The following is a 20,401-nucleotide window of genomic DNA, read 5'->3' as shown; positions in this document are numbered from 1 at the left end:
GAATGCACAGCACCGTGCCACTGGACATAACCAAAGTTACTTGTAAGGACATAACCACTGATGTATGAACAGAGGCAGCATTCTGAATTCTCTGCAAGAGAAGACATAATAACAGAATCTGGGAGAGATGGTTTCTCTGCCAAACAAGTCACTCCAGCCAGGAAGCAGACTTCACAGTAACAACAGTGATTTCTTCGTTGGAAGAAGTCCAGTAGTCGATGTGGATTTTGGACTATGGCATTTAATGGAGAGCCTCCTGAATGTGCAGAAGGGAGTGAACAGATTCCAGAATCAGAGGATACAACCTACTCAAGGCACTGCTTAACAGGACACTTTTGCTGTTCAGTGGGAAGGTACTGAATGTACATGATACAGTTCTACACGTAATTAAACAACAGCAGGCAAAAGATGGTTTCCAAATTAATTTATATTTTTCCTATTCTTGGTGAAACCCGTTTTAAGGCTGAGCTGCAATCATACTAAACAGCAGAAAGGCTGACGGATCACCTTGGAGTCAGGGCTGGAAGCCGGCACGGGTCGGTGTGGCCACCTAGTGGCATTTGACTGCGGTACATTACTTGTGAATGTAATGTATTTCCCTCCGATTTGAAGGCAGGGAAGACACAAGCCTCAACCAGTATATTAGACACCTTTTATTATTTAAGCTGTTCTTATCCACAGAATCAAGTTATCTGCTAACAGCAGGTAACTATCCACACAGTGCATTCACGTGGATTGATTACACGCACACACTAAGTTACTTGGTTTGTGCTAAACTGGGAAGCCAACCTCACCTGCTTCCTAATGGGCTCAGAAAGCCTTTGAAGGGCTTCTCTTTTCCCAGCAGGTATATAGAGAGCCCTGTAGCTCCAGCTGTATTTAGCAGTCATAGCTACTGCTTTTTGGTTGTGGTCTGAGTTACTCAATCTGTTAATGCTTGTGCGTGCTGGTGGCCTTGTGTGGATTTGGGAGACTCCTGGTACACTGTGTTTACCTGTTCTTGTGACTTCAACAGGTCTAGTGGTCTCTCAAGCTTATCAGTTCTTGGGGGATTTCTACACGCTTTCAGTATGTACTATTTCTCTCTTCAGTCTGATAGTCGGTAACATTACTCCATCCACACCCATAGGCTGGTACCTATACAACTCATCCACACAAGCCCCCACAAAAGGGGCTTTTATAACAACTTTGCTATAAGGTAATTTCAGACAATAGTAAGATTTATTATTAAAAAGTTACCCAAACCAAATATATCTGTGACAGAGAAATTAAGACCACTACAATTAGTCCCCTGCTTGGGAAAGGTTGAGTTGCCACAGTCCAAACTGTCAAAAATCTTACAGCCTTACCTGCATAGTGTATGAAAATGCCCCTGGATCTGTATCTCATTAGCTCTTGACATATTTCAGCAGTAATGAGTAACAGTGAGCCCAAGTGTTTGCAATTTCTTTTTTTGCATAGGACAAGAAAACATAATTCTCATTGTACAATATGTCAAGTGCCATCTTTCTGAGTTGGACAGAGGAGACCTTCTTAATTGCTGTGAAACCTTAGTGTGTTGAGACTACACATTCTGCCCTGCCGATTGTGTTTGGCAAGCTGTAAAATAGGGAATCATAATCCTGGGAAAACAAAGAGCTAATACTTCAATCTACAACTTCATCATGACAACTGACCTCCTGCCTCCCACCTCCCAGCCATGTTAAAAAACCTCCAAACAAAAACAATTGGAGAAATTCTGCAATTTTGCAGAATTGTAAATACAAAAAAAATTCACTACTTTTTTATATTTCATTAATTATCACATTATAATACTGTTGTATGACTATGAGATTTTTTCAGCCAATGGCCTGTGGGTCCACAGGAGTACACAGCATCTTCTAAGAGAAGCAACTAAGAACATCTATGCAAAGTGTCAAAAGCAAATGTTAAGCACACAGGCAAAAAATATCCAAAGGGGATCTTTGATGAAAGCAGCAGCTTGATTGTTTGTACAGCACATAATGTTCCTGTGAATTTCGAGTAAAAAGCAAGCTGTGACAAACACTTGAGAGTGTTTTGCATAAACAGAAGCTACAAGCATTTGAAACTGGAGCAGGGAAGTCAAATATTAAAGATGGTTGGTGAGCTATTTTCTGTAAACGTTAAGAGCAAATACAACGTAGACTGGAATTTTCCCACCTTAGAGACTTTTTGCATAGCTAACGGTAAACTTCATTTTCTAGATAGCCCTGCTTGGAAAAGCTATTTGGAGTGCGCTTTCAGAACCAGTCATGTCACTCTTCTCAATTGTGCTATGAAAAATGCACTTCCCAAAGCTTTTAGAAATAGATCACGTGGAAGGGCTACTGCAGATGCTGTGGGCCTCGCCTTGCTGCAAACTATGCAACAAGCAGAGGAGGCGATAGGATGCTAAATGATTTGGAGCAGCTCTGTTACTGTTTTGCAGCTGTTTCACAGCATGAAAAGGGTGGGTTTAGAGCTTAAATCTTCTGTGTTGGGCCATAATTTAGATATGGAATTTCAGAGTAATCAGGCAGTCATGGAAACAGCTCTGCCATACTCCTCACAAAATGGCACCTTATTGGAATCAATGTATGGATGGAAATGAGGTCTCAGGGGTCCTTCTAAATGCAGGGTATGTGAGCTGCAATAACCCATTTGCTCAGCTTAGTTGTTGTGTTATGCAAAAAGATCTTGATAACAGCTAATCAGCTTTTTACTGGAATGAAAAAACTTTTATGGCTCATCCTGTCTCCTGCACCAGAGTTACATCTATTTCTCTGGACAAAATGCTCACGGTATTGCCTTTGTAAGTCATCATCAGGTAAAACGGCTCATTCCAAGCTCTCAAGTTTTTTAAGTCTGACATCTCAGGGCTTGATTTGGGATCCTTCTGCAGCATGAGCACAGTTACAGCTCGGCAACTGAGAATCTGAATGCCTTGTGTGGACGGTCAGAACTGTGTGCGCTGACAGTAACCAAACTAGAGTGGCTTCATTAGTGCAATTTGCAATATGAAGCACACAAACACTGCTGAATTTGAAACAGCTTAAAGAAAAAAACATTACTTTTGTTTGCATAGGCCGCTCTTGCTTGGGAATTCCACTGGTACCTCAGCCCTGCAGATGCTGAGATGATTTTCTCACTAATACAACCTGGGGCACTTAGGAAAATGCACTTGCTATTTGCAACAGGGTTTGAAAGCAAGGAAAACAAACGGCAAGTCAGCAGTTCTCTGCCCTGTACCATTGTTTTACTGCCCGGCTCCTTCAGCACCTCATCCGTACGTCAGCTGTCGTGTCAGTACCGCTGCTGCCTCCTGCAGCAGGTCTGGACTCCGTGAGCTGTGCATGCCAGTGCCGGGGCCACAGGCAGGAGGGCACATCCTGCCACTCGCACACGAGCAGAGGCTGGCAGCCCCCTGGAGATCACGAAGGCAGCAGGCGGGACAAGGGCAGGACCTCAGCCCCGGCTCATGCCCCGAAAGCCAGCGCGGTCTCCAAACACATCAGATGCCCGGCAGCCTTTGAGGCACCTGGGACACTTCCCTTGGGCACATCCAGACCTAGTCCTTATGTGTGTAGCGGCCCTGACCGCTGCCTTCTACGTGAGCTGTGGTGACGTTCGGCAGCAAGGGAGGCACCGAGGTGTCGCGCAGCATCCCATGAGGGACCGACAGGAATGGGTGCTTGGAGCCTGCCCAGAGGCCCCGCAGGAGCACGCTGCTCTGGTTCCAGCAGGGATCGTTATCTTTATTCCAAGCAGCTGCTATAGTGTTGTGCTTTGGCTTTCGTCTGAAAACAGAAGCCCTTGTGCCTTTCCCACCATTCACCCTTCCTTCGTGCCCGGCCGCCACACGCGTTCCTCCAGCGCGTGTGGGAAGCATCGCGAGAGCCTTGCGGGGCGGAGCCGCGCGGTGTTTGGGGCGGTGGGGCCGCCCTTGTCCCCCCCTCCTGCCGTGCACAACATGGACACCGGCTCCAGCGCCGCCCGCCCGGATGGCGAGCTCCCCTCCACCTCCACCGCGGCGGCCTCTGCGCAGGAGCCCGGGGCCGAGGAGGTACCGCTGCGGGGGAGGGCGGGCGGTGGAGCCTGCGGGGATGAGGGTACAGCCTGGGGCCGCTGGCAGCGCGCCACCGACCTGCGCAGCCCGTGAGGGCCCGTGGCCGCGGCCCAGCTGCGCGGCGGCCCTGCGAGCCTGCCCGTGCCCGGACACCCTCGGCCCCGCCGCGCAGGCAGGGCGCTGCTCCGTCCTTCAGCATCGCCGTGGAGGCTGCCGCCATCGGGCGCCTGTGAAGCCCCTTCCCCGCCGTGCAGCCCGCGGAGGTCGGGCCGCAGCGTCCGACCCTGCCCTCACGCCTCGGGGCTGCAGGCTGCCCTCTGGCCAGATGAAATGCAGCAGTGGTGCTGAATGAACCCCTCGGGGGAGCGCTTAGGGATGCCAGCCTCTTCCCTTCAGGTTTTGGGGGAAAAAGGCTAAGGCACAAGGAGGGTAAAAAGTGACGTATTCGGGTATCCTTGGAAACTGAACAAGATGTAACCTGAAGAATGAATCTTACAGAAACTTAATGTTGAGAGTGGTGACTGCCTGGCATGTATTTATGATATTGGAGAACACTGGTGAAATACATTAGTGCAATCAGAATTTTAATTCCATTCGATAAAGCTCCTTTTTTACCTGAAGAGAATGGTTAAGTCTTTATTCCGTTATTTATGGGAGGCAGACAGCTATGAGATACAGAACAGGATAATTCTGAACATCACCTGATCAGGGGAAAGTGTTCAAGGGCTGTTTCTGTGCTGGATATAACTTATTCTGCCAAATTTTATGCATGTCAACTGATAAAAAGTTGGTGCTGAATGTGTAGAGAATGCATGCTTGGAGAAATTATCTGAAAGCAGTGAGTGGTTCTGAATATTATCAGCATTGTGGTGCTGTGCCGTATGTGCCTTGAGGGAAAAAAATCCAACATGTTTTGCTGTTGGAGGTTTCTATTCAGATTGGAATGTCACTTCGTGTTGGACCATGGGTGTGTTACATACCTATACAGTTACATGCACAGTCTGTGTAATAATGGCATATATTACAACCTGTTGTGCTCTGTTCCCTTCTCACTGTTTTACTTCATTGTACATAGTCTTGCTTGTAGTACCAAGCCAGTGCCTTAATGGCTCTTTGGAACGTATTTCCACATTTATATGTGCGTTAAAAACATAAAGGGTCCTTCTAATTATTCCTGAATGCATCTGTTTAAAGTTCTTAGTGGCCCAGGTTACAAGAGCAAAGTCAACAAAGCAGCAGCAGTTTGTAGTCAGTCATTTATGTAGGCGTTCACATTGCCTGTCCAATTTAGAACTAACTGTTGCACTCACTGGGTAGAAATCTCTCAGTCTGAAGTTATTAGCTCTGTTTAGGCTGGGCTGGAGAAGTATTTTGGATCCTTAGAATACTCAGGGTCTGTTATTTTTTGAAGTGCTGCATGGTAATCTATTTTGTAAGGTATTTAAGAGACACCAGTTTTCAGGGGACTGTCTTATCTAGGGTTTAATCTTTAATGGGAACCTTTAGGTGGTGGCAGATTGTTGCCACCTGCTCCCTGAGTTAAAAGCAAAAGTACCTTTTTTGCTGTAATTGTTTATATTGAGGCTTCAGCTGATCCCCCTGTTTCTTGTTAAGTCAGCCCTTTAAGTGATGAGGTTGCATTGTCTAAAGATTCTAGGGTAAAACTTACGGCTTAATGAAATACTTTGTGTTTCTGTGTTGCATTAGGTATGTGAGACGGTTGGTAGTAAGGGAAAAGTGTTCTTACTCATAACAAAATTAATAATTTTCAACATCTAGATTTTTATAATTCAGAACATTACGCAGAAGCAAGTTTGGTTATGGCATTTGTCCCTACTACCCAAAGCAGTGTTTTAGTGAAACTGCAGCATACTTTTTTTCCCTTGTAAATTGTGAGGAAGAGAAAGGGTATTGGGATGCGTGTATCTTAAGTCTTGTCTCTTTTTTGACTCTTTCCCATTCCTTATTTCTGGCATTTTGGGATCATCAGTGTTTGAGAGAAACAAGATAAGATGTAGGACGTGATTCTTGTACTGCAGTAAGTTTGCGTGTCAATTCATTTACTCCTTTAACTCGGAGTGTGTTATTCACATATACTTATTTCTGAATGAGTTTTATTTGTATGCCACAGTAAGTTTTGTTTTTTTTTGGGAATATAAGATTTCTCCAGAATAACAATAGAACTTGCATTGGAGCTATCTGCCTTGGGGCATAAGTGATGTTGTATAACATTACTTGGAAAACTTGCAGTTAAAAGGGATTCTTACAATATTGAGTTGTTTGCTTTGTCCAGGAGAAACTTCATACTTACCTGAGGTAGACAGACAACTTTTTTCCAGTAGCACCTATCTGTGTAATTGATTTCTGGGGGAAGTGAGGAAGATGTCTGAAATGGCCTGTTGTCAATTTTGTTTTCCTTTATGGAGTATTTTGTCACCTTAATAACAAGGCTTAGGTCTGATAATAAGCACTGTCACTCTTTTTCTACTGAAGTCTGTGTTATATAGTAATATAGTGGAGGTGTGAATATACTTGTATATATGATCTGTTCTTTGGCATGTTGGTGTAACAGTCCTCTCCTGACATTGCTTTCTGAGATAAGCTGATTACCTGTGTGGTTGAAGAAGCTACAAGTGTAGAATATTTCTAATTGTACCTATTTGCAACATAATCATTTGGCCCTGCAAAGATGAACTCATGCATTTATAAAATCATTAACCTGCCAGACAAGTTTATTACATGTTTGGCATTGTTCACCTTTGCTGAGAATTATGCCTTTGGGCCAAAACTTGAAAATGTAATCTCTGACTTTAGAAAATATTCCTCCCATTTGCATGATAGTGCTTAAATTTAAGGAGTAAGTTGGCATATATATTTTTCAGCAGCAGTGCTGAAATTTAAGCATATTGACAGACTTTTACATATTCAGTCCCACTTTGGTCTTGTTTTGCTACTTGGCTCTGAATGATTTAGATTAATTATTATTTAATTTTAATGTATTTGTAGTAGGCTGGTATCTAAAATGCTTGTCAGATTAAGACGCTGTTACATTTTATACAGACATGCTCTTTGGCAGTTCTTTCAGATTATTCAGTGCTTTTAAAAAACATTTTTATAATCTAATGTCTTCCAAAAAATATTTAATATTATTTTTATTTGCAGGAGTGTGTTAAGAAAGGCGTAATTCAGAGACTGAGTAGAGGAAAAAAATCAACCAAATATTTCTCCCACAAGTCTTAAATATATATATGTATGTTTTGCCAAGATAATGATTTGTGGGTTTTGTGTGTTTGTTTTAAATGCAACAATGTAGCAGTTGAAATGGTGGAAACCTGCTTTGAGCTTACCAATTGAAGATAGAAATGAAATCTCATAAACCACAAAAGTCAGCTGGTTTTATTACTGTTTCTTAGGTTTCTTTCATTTATAGTAAATAAGGTAGTTCTTTGTTACCTGTTGAAGAGCATACCATCCAGTGGTTGCTGCATCCATTGATTTGGTTTATAATTTGTGCTCTTCCCAGGTATGGCTAAATGTAGTTAAGCCTGTTCTTCCAAATGAACTCCTGACTATTCATCTAGATGTGAAAACAAACAAAACCCAGCCAAGATGTGAGTGCCAGAAACTTATAGTTAGAAATTTTGCATTTAGAAGTCACAATTTTTAAAAATACATTTTCAAGATATTAAATTTTATTTATATATTTAAAGCAGGATCTCTGTGAAAGATTAAACTTTACCTTCTTTCAGTACTTTTCATTCAATGCTTTCAACTTTGATCCTATTTGTAGTGATAAGCATGAGGATGAAACAAATCTTCAGCTCTTGTTTTATTTGGTCATATCTCCACTTTTGTTTTATCATGGATATCAGGTTCTGCTTTGGGTGAAATAATATTAATCAGTGCAGTTAACTTCATTTTGAAATAACTATTTTTGAACAGTAGCATGCTTCTCTTGTAGTGTGTAGGTTTGTTCAGGTTGATACCTTTTTCCAAAAAAAGGGAATAAAGAATCTGATATTTACGAAGTGTTTAAAATCTGAATTCCAGAAAAATGATCCTCCGTTTCAACTCAAGCTTCCTCCAAAGGCAGCTAGACCTGACAAAGAAGTTGACCCAGAATATGAGGAGAAGATGGTAAGCGTTTTCACCACAAAACATTCTGCAACATTTTGATGTGTGTTGGTTTGCTTGAACTAAATCAAGGAGTTACTGCAGACTGGATGTGTCAGAAAAGAAAAACAAAACAAGATTCATTTAAATGTCTAGTCCAGTGTGGTGTTTCTCTTAGTGGCCAACGGAGAAAAATATGTGAACAGAAGAAGCAGGTAGTTATAGTTCTGTTAAACACTGTCCCATCCTTAGGAATATTTTAGTCTGCCTGATTTCTGGAGTTGGAGACTGTGGTTTTTATATTCAGAGTTGTCACTGTTTTTTTTTTTTTTGTCATGTCCTTGTCTGTCCTCTTCCTCCACCCTTCCCCATGGATTTGTCTGCTGGCATTTTTTTCCCTCCTGTCGGTTTAGTTATCCCCACCCTCCTGGGAAAGGAGTTTCTATTCAGTGCCATTTTATATTTAGAATATTCCCCTTTTGGTTTTGAATTTGTCTCTGCTAGCTTTGTGTGATGACCCCTTGAATTCTGTCAGAGGCATCCTTACACTAATTGAGAGAAATACCAAAGCTGCCAGTTTCTCAGCATATAAAAACATAAAGGTTTTAAGTGTTGATATGCCTCTTAGGATATGTGCTGCAAAAATGCAAAAGAGCATCTGTCCATAACGCAAATGAAGGGTGCTTGTAGTGATGGAGAAGAGGGAGAGCAGGGTAACTGATGTATTACAAAGAGACTGAAACCAAGAGTCCGTTACAAGACTTGCTCTTGAATGACGCATATTCTTGGTTGAAACCGGTGTCTGCGTTTTTCTTAAAAGCTTTCATGTTAAATGGGTGTCTGATAGTTACAGTAGAGTCTGAAAGGACTGGATACCGTAGAAGCCAAGGAAGAGTATCACTGTTAGAAAAATGGATGCCTACTGGCAAGAGAAGTCACATGGGTAAATCTGTTGAGAATGAGTTGAGTAAGTAACTGAAGTTGGTTTCCTAAATAAGACTTTTAATTCAGTTTTTCTAAGAGGCAAAGGTGATAGGTCTCAAAAAACTGTCTTTCATCAGTTATGAGCTCGACCTTTACTGTTTATCAAGGCATGCTGCTTACACCCAGCCAATGATCCTACAAGCAGAAAAGTCTATTGTATCATTCAGTGTAGAACCTTACAGTTATGGTTAACTTGCAAAAAATAGTATGTATTATTAGTTTAATAATAACCCTTCTGATTGGGTATTTTTCTTATCCTGTATGAGTATAAACACCTATGTCCTTACTCCTCCTTTTAGATTTTTTCCCCCTAGTTTTAATTTCTATTTACAGTTTATTTGGTTTTCAAAGTATTTACACAAATGGTCCAATAATGAATGCGAGGTTAAAAATAGGAATGTTTTCTTAGGAGATCTTTCGAAAGATGTTTGTTTGCTGGTAAGCGGTGCGCTATTACAAGTAATGCATTGCCCTCATGTGGCAAGATCATGCATTGCACGTCACGTTCGTTTTTGCTGTTAGAGGACTTTCCCTTGCCATGTAAGTTGCCTGCAGAAAAGCTTCCTGTTGTTTGTATATTTCTTAGAAGGGTTATTGTACAGAGCTACGAGTTCACTTTTGTAGTTTATAGCAAGGTATAAATCACATGAAAATGGCATAGAGATGCTGGCAATTACATTCTGTCAGATAGCATTTGAATTTTAGCATATTTTTCTTAAAAATTATGTAACATGTTGTCCTTTATATATAGAGGAGAACATGTGTTTTGCTGTGTTTCTACAGAGAAGTGCATATGCCTCATTGATATGGCATATCTGAAATGGTTGAAATTTGAGATCTAACAGCAAAATTCACAAACTTCCATGCAAACAGTATTGGACTGGTGCATCTATTGCTGTAGTCCTGCCTCTCAAGGCAGAACTACCACACTGTTTTATTTATCAAATCCTGATAGCCTTGAGCTATGAGGATATCCTATTGAGGATATGGAAATTTTGCCACTGACTTGAGTAAGGTTAGGGTTCCATTCCACAGAGTAAGTCAGAACCTAAGTTTTTTTCTTTATCTTTTGTAGACAGTCCTTCTTTTCACAGTTGCTGGTGTGCCATGCACACTTAAGCAATCTATACAGGCAAACTGTTTTTGAGTCATTTTGCTCGTCTTGGAGTTTTGAATGCAAATAAGTTAGTTGCTTGGATGAGGCTATCAAGTCTTGACATGTTTTCCAGATTGCTGTTGTATTTATGAAGGTTTATTTGAACTATCATGCATTGCAGTTGGGTTCTCTAAAGCAGTTCATGCTTAGCTGTAAGCTGGAGCAGCTCAGCAACCTGTTCATAGAATCATAGAATGGTTTGGATTAGGAGGGACCTTAAAGATCATCTAGTTCTAACCCCCTGCCATGGGCAGGGACACCATATTTCATGATGCTTGTAGCCCTCTGAGTTGGTTTAACAGTTGGCAGGTGGTCTTGTCAGTCTTTCCTCATAAGTTGTTCTCATGAGTGTCTGAAATGTGTTTCTTAATAAAAATAAGTTTTTATGAAAAGTTATTTATTTTTTTCTTTTTTTTAATTCTCTCCCCACTTTGGAAACTAGAAAGCAGATCGAGCAAAAAGGTTTGAATTCCTCCTGAAGCAGACAGAACTTTTTGCACATTTTATTCAGCCTGCAGCACAAAAATCACCAACATCTCCATTGAAAGTCAAGCTGGGACGGCCACGGATGAAGAAGGATGAAAAACAGAGTTTGATTTCTGCTGGGGAGTATGTTTTATTTATAACCTACACTTTCAAACAAATTATGCATTATAGCACATCTGTTTAGTTAATAGAGATTTAATTAAGTCCAGAACTTTTCCTATAAATGGTGTCTCATAATTTCTTTAAAAGCTGCTTGATGTATGCATGCTGATAGTATTGCACTGCATCAGAAGCCCACTTTTAAAATCAATTCCTGATTCTTAGTACTTAAAATGCTTTGGTCCATAATGTGGAGGTTTTTTTGGAGCACACAGGTTGAGTTTCTTTTGCATGATGCTGAACTACAAGATGTACTCCAGAAATACACCTGGTGTTCCAGTTGCTAGCAGACGTATTGATGGGGCCAGAGTGGAGTTAGACCAAGTCAAAACATGACAATGCACATGTAGTGCTGATACTGGATCCTCAGCACTAATTGTCTTGATCCACCATGTCTCTTTTAATAATGCAGGCATAGTCTGCATGTAGTGTTTCTGAGGGGTCTTGTAATAGCAAGCAACTAGTTTTTGGAACATTTACAAAATGGTATTTTCTATTTTTTTATTCTTTTTAGCTGAATATGTGATTCTACTGAATTATATAGTTACCAAGGAATTGATTCTAAGGCAACCATGGATATGTGTCTTATATTTCTGTGTTGCTCATTAAAAAGTGCCTTGGAGAAATCACAGTACTTTTTGTCAGAGTGTCGTTATGGCTCTGGAGGAGAGGGCTTCATATGGAGTCCTATTAAAGCTGAATTGAGCCATAAGGAACACCTTATTTACAGGATATGATTTTGGTCAGGGTACTAGAACACACAAATTGTAGATCAGTGATTGTTTCTGTTACAATTTTTCTCTCTTGATTTTATAGTTGTTTTTTTGCAATTATTTCCTATAAACACGAATCTTGGATTCCTCCTTCAGTTACCGTCACAGGCGCACGGAGCAAGAAGAAGATGAAGAACTGTTGTCAGAGAGTCGAAAAACATCTAATGTGTGTATTCGATTTGAGGAGTCTCCTTCATGTAAGTGTTGTATTGACAACTTTCTGATTGCTTTGATGCAATTAAAATCTGAGCAGATTGTAATTAAAATTTCCACTTAGTATTTCTCTACTTAGAGGAATCTTGCATTTACAGATGTGAAAGGAGGAACACTAAGAGATTATCAGGTTAGAGGTTTGAACTGGATGATATCATTGTATGAAAATGGTGTCAATGGCATTCTGGCAGATGAAATGGTAAGCAGTAATCTTCTGGAATTTTTGTAGTAATTGCTTAGCAAAATTCATCATTAAAATGCCTATAGTATTCAAACTACATGCAGTAGTATGCATCATTCTACAACAGATTTTTCACAACTGGAGTTGTAATGCAGTGAAAGAAATTGTATTGCAAACTTTAGCTGTGTAGTTTGCTTTCAACAACTTAAGTGGCAGAATTATGTACTAAGAAGATTGTTTGAAACTATCTCTATGGTATTTCAGCATGTTTCTTTCCCCCCACTTCTTTGTCAATGCAGGGCCTTGGTAAGACTCTGCAAACAATAGCATTATTAGGCTATCTGAAGCATTACCGAAACATTCCTGGGCCTCACATGGTCCTGGTTCCAAAATCAACTTTGCATAATTGGATGAATGAATTCAAACGCTGGGTTCCATCGTTACGTGCTGTTTGCCTTATTGGAGATAAAGATGCCAGAGTAAGTGCTCTACATTTCAAAGATATTATTTGTCAAAACCCCACATTTGGCTATGTGGAATTCTGCCTGAGCTACTTAATTACAGTATTTTAGTCATCTTTAACTGTATTAGCCTTGAAAATAAAAAATGTTATGCTTGTAACTGAGGAGAAAATGCGGGGGAGTGAGTGAGCGGCTACATAGTTTTGAGTTACCATCTGAGCTTAAACCACGACAGTAGGGAAAATAATAGGCTGGGATCAAAGGAAGCTGTCTGACCTCTTTTTCTGTTGTCTTCCTCTTTGATTTTTGCACCTATTTTTTTTTTCTCTTCTATATTTCATTTTGACAGTGTTCATTAATTTTGTAAATCAGTGCATCGTATTGTGCAGCTTTATTGGGTAGCTCTTCAAGGCTGCAGACCTGAACAGTTCTGTTAGTCCTAATTGCTGGGGTGATCTGTGTACACTACTAAGTTCTTGGAGACCTGCATGTGTGGCTTTTTGATTAAGGTGATATCCTTTCATGTAAAAGGATCTATATGCTTAGGTATGTATCCCTTACAAAACAGAGATGGGACAGAGAAGGGAGGTCTTTTATAAAGAGTGGAGATGGGAGTATGCTGCATAAATTGGCTTTTTGTGGATCATATCTTTGGACTAGTGAGTTTAGTGGGTTTTTCCCCTATTTGTAACATGTACTGTATTTAAATTACAGAAAAATTATGCTGAAGAGTAAATACTTAATTTTGAATAGGAGAAAATAAGTGTTTTGTAACCCCAGCTGATGCTCTGTCTGTGCCTTAAAGTACAAAGAATTGAAGGCTTTTGTTACAGTAACTTTCAGTTACTGAAAGGATGTTTCAGAGTCATCTTCTGAGTGCTAGCTTAGTGAATTAGTAATATTGGTAGAAATTGGATTCACTGAATTACATATAAGTTGATGATATTTATAAATGTTTATTAATTCCATTGTTCTGCTTTAGGCTGCTTTTATCCGTGATGTTATGATGCCTGGTGAATGGGATGTTTGTGTTACATCATATGAAATGGTGATTAAAGAGAAATCTGTCTTCAAAAAATTTAACTGGAGGTACTTGGTAATTGATGAAGCCCACAGAATAAAGAATGAGAAGTCAAAAGTAAGTTCAGAATTATTTGCTATGTTGAAGATAATTTGACACAAAAGTTTCCACCTCATTTGAGCAGATTTTGTTAGGTGTGGAGTTTTCTCAAATGTAAGTGGTAAACTGTTGGGTGGTAAACGTGCATTTTGTAGGTAACTCACTGTCTTTAAATTTAGCTGATACTGTTTCAAGTCTCAGAAACTGACAAAGTTAATTGTGCTTAAGTGTACGTGATGATGATAAATATTTGTTGTATTTCTAGCTGTCAGAGATAGTACGTGAGTTCAAGACAACAAATCGATTGCTGCTTACAGGAACTCCTTTACAGAATAACCTCCACGAACTGTGGGCATTGCTCAATTTTCTTTTACCTGATGTCTTCAATTCTGCAGATGTAAGTTGAGGTTTGGAATTACTGTTTTGTTCTTGTTATTTTGATTCCCAGGCTGCTATCTGCAGAAGAGAAGAAAGACCAGCCTTGTAAGAGATGTAATGTGAAAGACCTGGATTCAGTAGAAGCTCTGTGGCTTACCTAACTGTAGAGTACTTTTTTGCTCTACTTAGTTGAAACAGTGCATTCTGTTAGTGCCGATGTCTCACACAAATAATAGCAAATTTAATACTTTGCATAATTCTTGAACTATTTAAAGTGGAACAAAATTTGTGAAGGCAATGCAGAATGAAGAATATGAAGCATCCAAATATGCATAAGCCTTTTTTTTTCATTTAGAATTCAAGTAATCTTTCTTCTCTGTTACCATTAATGTTTCTTGTACTGCTTGCTTCTCTTGGTTTTGCTTTGTCCATCTCTTTTATTTAAAGATTCTGTTTTTGTTTTTTTTTTCCTTCTTGCCACATCATTACACAATTATTAACGAGAAGAACTTGGACACTGCAGTGATGAGCATGGAAAGCCATTGTAAATTAAGCAGGGTAGTAGTACTTTTGTCTGTGGAGTTACTCAGCTGCTTTGAAAGTTACAGCATGATGGGGAGCTGGCACAGAATTTCTTTCAGTTGTAGAAGTCATTTGTCTGAAGATTGACACCACTCAGCTGGAGTGAGAGAGAGGCAATATGAGTCTGTTAAAACTACAGATGATAAACTGTTCATACAATTGTGCCATTTCTCACTACAGGATTTTGACTCATGGTTCGACACTAAAAATTGTCTTGGTGATCAGAAACTTGTGGAAAGACTTCATGCTGTAAGTAATTAAAGCTGTAATCACATGTTGTCAATAGCATACTCAGTGTAAAAAGAACCCCCAACAGATTATTTCTCCCTTCATCTCCAAGTTGAGAAGATGAATATGAAGGTATTTAGTTACAGAAATGCCTGGCAGAATTTTCATGAATTAAATATTGGAATTCACTGTTACAGATGCTTTTTGTGACATTAGGTTTGTTACAAAACATATGTTTTGCAACATTTGTTTGAAGCAGACAAAATTTATATTTAAAATGTGAAAATGAAGAATTTTGGCATCTTTTTGAAACCATTTATTTACTGAGAACAAGATATTGATACACGTGTCGTGCTAGCCTGAAAAAAGCCATACCTTTACCTTCGTTTTACTGTGCATGAGATAAAAGATATTTTTCCTCATACAGTAACAAATCAAATCAGGTGGAAATACAACATACATGCCTTATCTTTGAACTATGAATTTTGTGTATACTGCTGATGAAAATGAAGCAGCTTATGTTAAAAGGTAGTAAGTAGATTTTATAAGCTCATGGGTTTGGCCCTTTCTTAGAATGAATATGGCACTCATTATGTAGTGTTACTTATGTGTGAGCTTAGCCTATTAGTGAACAGCTTTATTTTGCAGAATTCAGCAGAATTTTCCTGAAGGAGTCACCATGACAAGAGTTGCTGATAGTTCTGAATAAATATCAGATAACTGAATCTGTTCATTTTGTATTTGAGGCAATCACTTTTGTAAATTTATCTTTGGAAACCCTCTTAATTTATGTAGGTTTTGAAGCCATTTTTATTACGTCGCATAAAAGCTGAAGTAGAAAAGAGTTTGCCTCCAAAGAAGGAAGTAAAAATTTATCTTGGGCTCAGCAAAATGCAGAGGGAATGGTAAGTTCTTTACATCCTGCAAAGTAAGATTGTTTTCTGTGAAAGAACACTACAGCTCTTGACACTGACTTCTTGTTTTTTTTTCTCCTTTTAGTTGCATGTTAAGACAGTCAGATGGAGAAGTCTATTTATAGGTGTCTTTGGGGCTTCTTTTTAAAGATGCACGAGTTACGAAGAGCTCAGGAAGGGTAATGAAAGGGGTTGGGAGGAAGAAAGCAGAAACTTCTTTTCCTTCCTTAATTTAATTTGAAAGAACATGTGCCTACTAAGTTTTCCTCCATCGTTCCAAGTATGTATGCACCAGTAAAAGTCTGAGTTGAAATTAAAATAAAATCTTGAGGAGCCACAAACCCAGAAGAGATGTGAGAAAAGGAGCCAGGTCAATTTAGCAGCTTCAGTCAAATGATATATTTAATCTACTTTGTAGTCCTACAATGGAAGTGTAAGATAACATAGTAAATGACAAGCCATTGTCATTCACAGACAAATTGTCTTTCGTGTATATGGATTTATAAATCCTTATTATTGGCCAGACATTTTCACGAAGTTTCATAATAGTATAGTTCATTATTATAAGTGAAACTCCCACATCCAGAAATAAGTAACTGAGTTATTGCAGGGTTTTATTCATGTTTTAAATACCAAATACAAACTGAGAGTTGTTCAAAATTGCCTGTAAAACTTCAGGTATACAAGGATCCTGATGAAAGACATTGATATCCTGAATTCAGCTGGGAAAATGGATAAGATGCGTCTGCTGAATATTCTGATGCAGCTGCGGAAATGCTGTAACCATCCTTACCTATTTGATGGTGCTGAGCCGGGCCCTCCTTACACCACTGACACACATCTCATCACTAACAGTGGTAAAATGTTAGTTCTGGATAAACTGCTGGCAAAACTCAGAGAGCAAGGTGAGTACCATTTATGAACAGCAGTGATTTGAATGCTCGTTGTAAGTAAAACTACCTTTTAAACATAGACTTATTCTTGTTTGGACTCCAGGGCATATATTCATTACTGTCAGTGAGGTTCAAGGTGATAATCGTTTTTCTGTACATCTGAACAGATGGAAGGAAAGAGGTCTTACAGGAATGATGAGTAAGACTAAAAACATGGAGAAGCAGTAGGAAAGGAAGAGCAGAGCCTCGCTTTTGCTGTCTTCAAGAAAATTTCTGATGAGAGGATTAGCTTGTGTGCTTCAGTTGCCAGTTAATTATCTTACCATGGTTTTAAGTGTTACTGTTTCTTCAGCTGTGTTTTTCTTCTGTATTAATTATCAAATAACCTGAAGTTAAATCAATACCAGTAAAGTAACTCTGTGGAAGAAAGACGGATTTGAGTAAGTTAGATATAGTACAGAATATTTCACATACATTTTTACTCGCGCTCTATGGTAGGCTGTGTGTTAAGATCAATGTGAAAACATAAAACCAATCATAAAATCTTCTGTGGTGTTCTGTCAGGTTCCAGAGTTCTACTTTTCAGTCAGATGACTCGCTTACTGGATATTTTGGAAGACTATTGCATGTGGCGTGGTTACGAGTACTGCCGGCTGGATGGACAGACGCCACATGAAGAAAGAGAGGTGAGAAAGTTGTATATAAACAAGAAATGTCTTTGGTTTATGTGTTAGGTTATTAAGAAGTTATTTACATATGTGTAAGTAGCTACATGATTGTTCAAAGTAAAACAAAAATGCTACAGTTTCGGAAGGCTGATACGGGTATGTTTTTATTAACCAAAGTCCGCCGTAAAGTAGGCTTCATTCATTTCTCAGCTAAATGAAAAATGTAATTTTGTGGACTTGGAATGGACTTTTTTTCCACCTGTACAAACTTACAGTTTCTTACTTCTGTAGAAAACTGGTTTTGGTATGAAAATTCTATAAACTTCAAGAAATTTCATTGAAAAGCCACCAGCATATTGGAAGCTTGTTTGAAAACTGTGATGCTTCAATGATCTTTTATTTATTTATTTATCTTTGTTAGGAAGCAATAGACACATTTAATGCTCCCAACAGCAGTAAATTCATTTTCATGCTGAGTACCAGAGCTGGAGGCCTTGGAATTAATTTGGCAACTGCTGATGTGGTTATTCTCTATGATTCAGATTGGAATCCTCAAGTAGATCTGCAGGCCATGGTGAGTTAACTCCATAACATGCATTTATTTAAGGTTGTTCTATCTTGTGTGTCTGCAGAACTTGGATTTTTTGTTGTTCATTTTGTATTAACTACCAGGAAACTAAGGAACGGAATAAACAGTGCATGAACAGAATTGCGGAAGAAACTGTAGATTTTTCTCTATAAATGTCTTTATTTTATGATTGAGTAAGATTACTTTGTCGAAATGCTGTATCAATATTATTTAGCTGTAGAATTACTCTTAATTTTGCATTTCCAGGAGACAACAGTAAACAAAGAACAGAGGGCTGTTAATAATAGCAAAGAATTAAAAGCATGCAGCTTTTTATTCCTCCCTTTTGCTTTTGCAATCCACCTTGTTTCTGCGTGAGTGTAAAATCATTTGGTGATGATACCAGGGGGAAAAAAAACACAGCACATTGTCTTTGGGTTACACATACTAAATTCTGTTTCCAAGTGCTGAATATCAAAAAATCAAGTCTATGATTTTTCATGTGGAATAATATCACATGATCATTCTTGCATGATTGGGGGTCAGGGTATTTGTTTTATTGTTGTGGGGGTTTTTTGATTGCTTTAATGAGCTTGAACACATCAGGTATTTACTGTGAGTAAATTTTGATATGCACGTTGACTTCCTGGAGACTGATGAGTGTGATTTGTGAGCTTTAGTAGGATTTTCAGGAAGAAAAGAATATTATGCAGAGCAGTAAAAGATTTAATGACATGAGTCATAAAGACAGTCAGAAAATCCTCGTACCAACAAGCTTGAAGGCCAGTTTAACTTTTTTTTATTTAAGAGGACAAAATAATATTCATGTTTTCCAGAGAGAATAAACACAAGTTTTGTTACGAATAAATATAGCATGTTGGTTGTATGACTTCATTTGCTGTGTATTGTACATGAGCTCTATGAACTGTGTATTGATGCTTCACTGTAGTTAGCTTGGGACAACTACAGTATTGAAGCTGTGGCTGCATGGACTTTGCCCATGGAATTCATATGCTCAGGCTAGGGATGTAAAAGTTTCAGTACTTATGTCAAGTGGGAGAAGGAGTTTGAAAGCAGGGCAGATGTTTGTGTATATATACTGCTGTATTTCCACTTTCCCAGCTGCAGTCTAGACAGACATTCAGTCGTGTTCATTTACAATGAGATAGATGTGTTTATTGCTATTGAATTACCTAAACTTAAAAGGTGTAATAGCCAGATATAAGTAAATATTGCTATACTGGTTTTACATTTTCATATACTTTTGAATAAGCAAGGAACCAAGAAATCTATGCTAGTTTCAGTCTGTTGTTTCTGCAAGCTAACTGTCTATTGCTTGTGAGTTTTTGTTGCTGAACACTCATTGATTTATGTTTGTTAGGATCGTGCGCATCGTATTGGTCAAAAGAAACCAGTACGGGTGTTTCGACTAATCACTGATAATACTGTTGAAGAGAGGATTGTAGAAAGAGCTGAAATAAAACTGAGGCTGGACTCTATAGTTATACAACAAGGTATCAACTGCTATATATGTTTGTCTGCAACACAGTTGTTCAATCCCTGAAAGTATGGGTTAACTAACTGTACAAATGTACAGTATGAGAGAATGCAGGCCTTGTGTATAATAGCAGTACACTCAATCAACTAAAGAAACTATAATGTGTAAGTTATGCACTTGTTCAGCTGAAAATGTTGAAAAAAAAATGTTTGCCTAAATAACATGGGCATAGACTTACACGAAAACTCTAAATGAGGAAAGCAAACTACAGCTGAATAGATGATACTTGGGATATGCTAAAAAAGAAAAAAAAGATATTGTTTGACAGCTAAAAATAATTACATCTGAATTTATTGAATATAAAAGCTACTTTGTGTGTCTTTGTTTAGAAGCTCTTGGAAAAATAGTTTCACAAAAACTTAAGGTTTTCAAGCTGAGTTTTGAAGGTTGGTTGTATTTCCAAAAAGATGTGCTATTGTAAGGATGCTGATCAAAATATTGGTGTTTGTTGAAGAGATAAGAAGTGAATTTTTTGGGACAGAAACTAGAATTTTGGGAAGAATATGCAGAGATTTGGGTTGTAATCAGTGAAGTGACTGTAGCAGTTCTTAGTGGTTACTACAGAATACTTTGTCAGTTTTCAGCTTGAAATAAGGGTTTGATTTTAAAAGTTCAGCTAAGCTTGTAAGAATAAAATCTTAAACATAAAATTTGGATCATCTGAATATGAAACATCCTTTGTTACATCTTAATCTAAAGTTTCATTGGGTTTTCTCTTTGCTTTTTAATTTTATTTTTAGTTTTTATTTATTTTATTTATTTCCGCTCAAGTTCCTGATTTCTGGCTGTTTTCAGCTAAAGTGAAATTAATTTTTTTTGCCTGTATGGTTCTTATGATTTTCCTTTCTTGTTTTGCCAGTGAACTAAAAAAAAATTCTACTGCTTGCATGGTCCTGCTCG

The 20,401-nt window shown here is 38.7% G+C and overlaps 1 protein-coding gene across 2 annotated transcripts in view; it reads left to right on the top strand.

Annotated features, from left to right (window-relative positions):
* The first annotated feature begins 3,941 nt into the window (after window positions 1-3,941).
* SMARCA1 (SWI/SNF related, matrix associated, actin dependent regulator of chromatin, subfamily a, member 1) overlaps window positions 3,942-20,401 on the top strand; it is a 29,439-nt gene continuing 12,979 nt past the window's right edge. For both annotated transcript variants that reach the window (XM_061446113.1, XM_061446114.1), the window contains exons 1-14: window positions 3,942-4,063; window positions 8,117-8,203; window positions 10,762-10,928; window positions 11,834-11,934; window positions 12,049-12,149; window positions 12,431-12,610; window positions 13,575-13,730; window positions 13,978-14,109; window positions 14,853-14,921; window positions 15,696-15,805; window positions 16,493-16,719; window positions 17,272-17,393; window positions 17,797-17,949; window positions 19,325-19,457. In XM_061446113.1, the coding sequence (XP_061302097.1) occupies window positions 3,971-4,063; window positions 8,117-8,203; window positions 10,762-10,928; window positions 11,834-11,934; window positions 12,049-12,149; window positions 12,431-12,610; window positions 13,575-13,730; window positions 13,978-14,109; window positions 14,853-14,921; window positions 15,696-15,805; window positions 16,493-16,719; window positions 17,272-17,393; window positions 17,797-17,949; window positions 19,325-19,457 (1,831 nt within the window). In that variant the 5' untranslated portion in view covers window positions 3,942-3,970. The remainder of the gene's footprint in view (window positions 4,064-8,116; window positions 8,204-10,761; window positions 10,929-11,833; window positions 11,935-12,048; window positions 12,150-12,430; window positions 12,611-13,574; window positions 13,731-13,977; window positions 14,110-14,852; window positions 14,922-15,695; window positions 15,806-16,492; window positions 16,720-17,271; window positions 17,394-17,796; window positions 17,950-19,324; window positions 19,458-20,401) is intronic.

Source organism: Pezoporus flaviventris, unplaced genomic scaffold (genome assembly GCF_033815535.1).
Source record: "Pezoporus flaviventris isolate CSIRO_AGI_PZ_B2104156 unplaced genomic scaffold, CSIRO_AGI_Pfla_v1 ptg000005l, whole genome shotgun sequence".
Lineage (NCBI taxonomy): Eukaryota > Metazoa > Chordata > Aves > Psittaciformes > Psittacidae > Pezoporus > Pezoporus flaviventris.
This window is presented reverse-complemented; position numbering and strand designations above follow the sequence as displayed.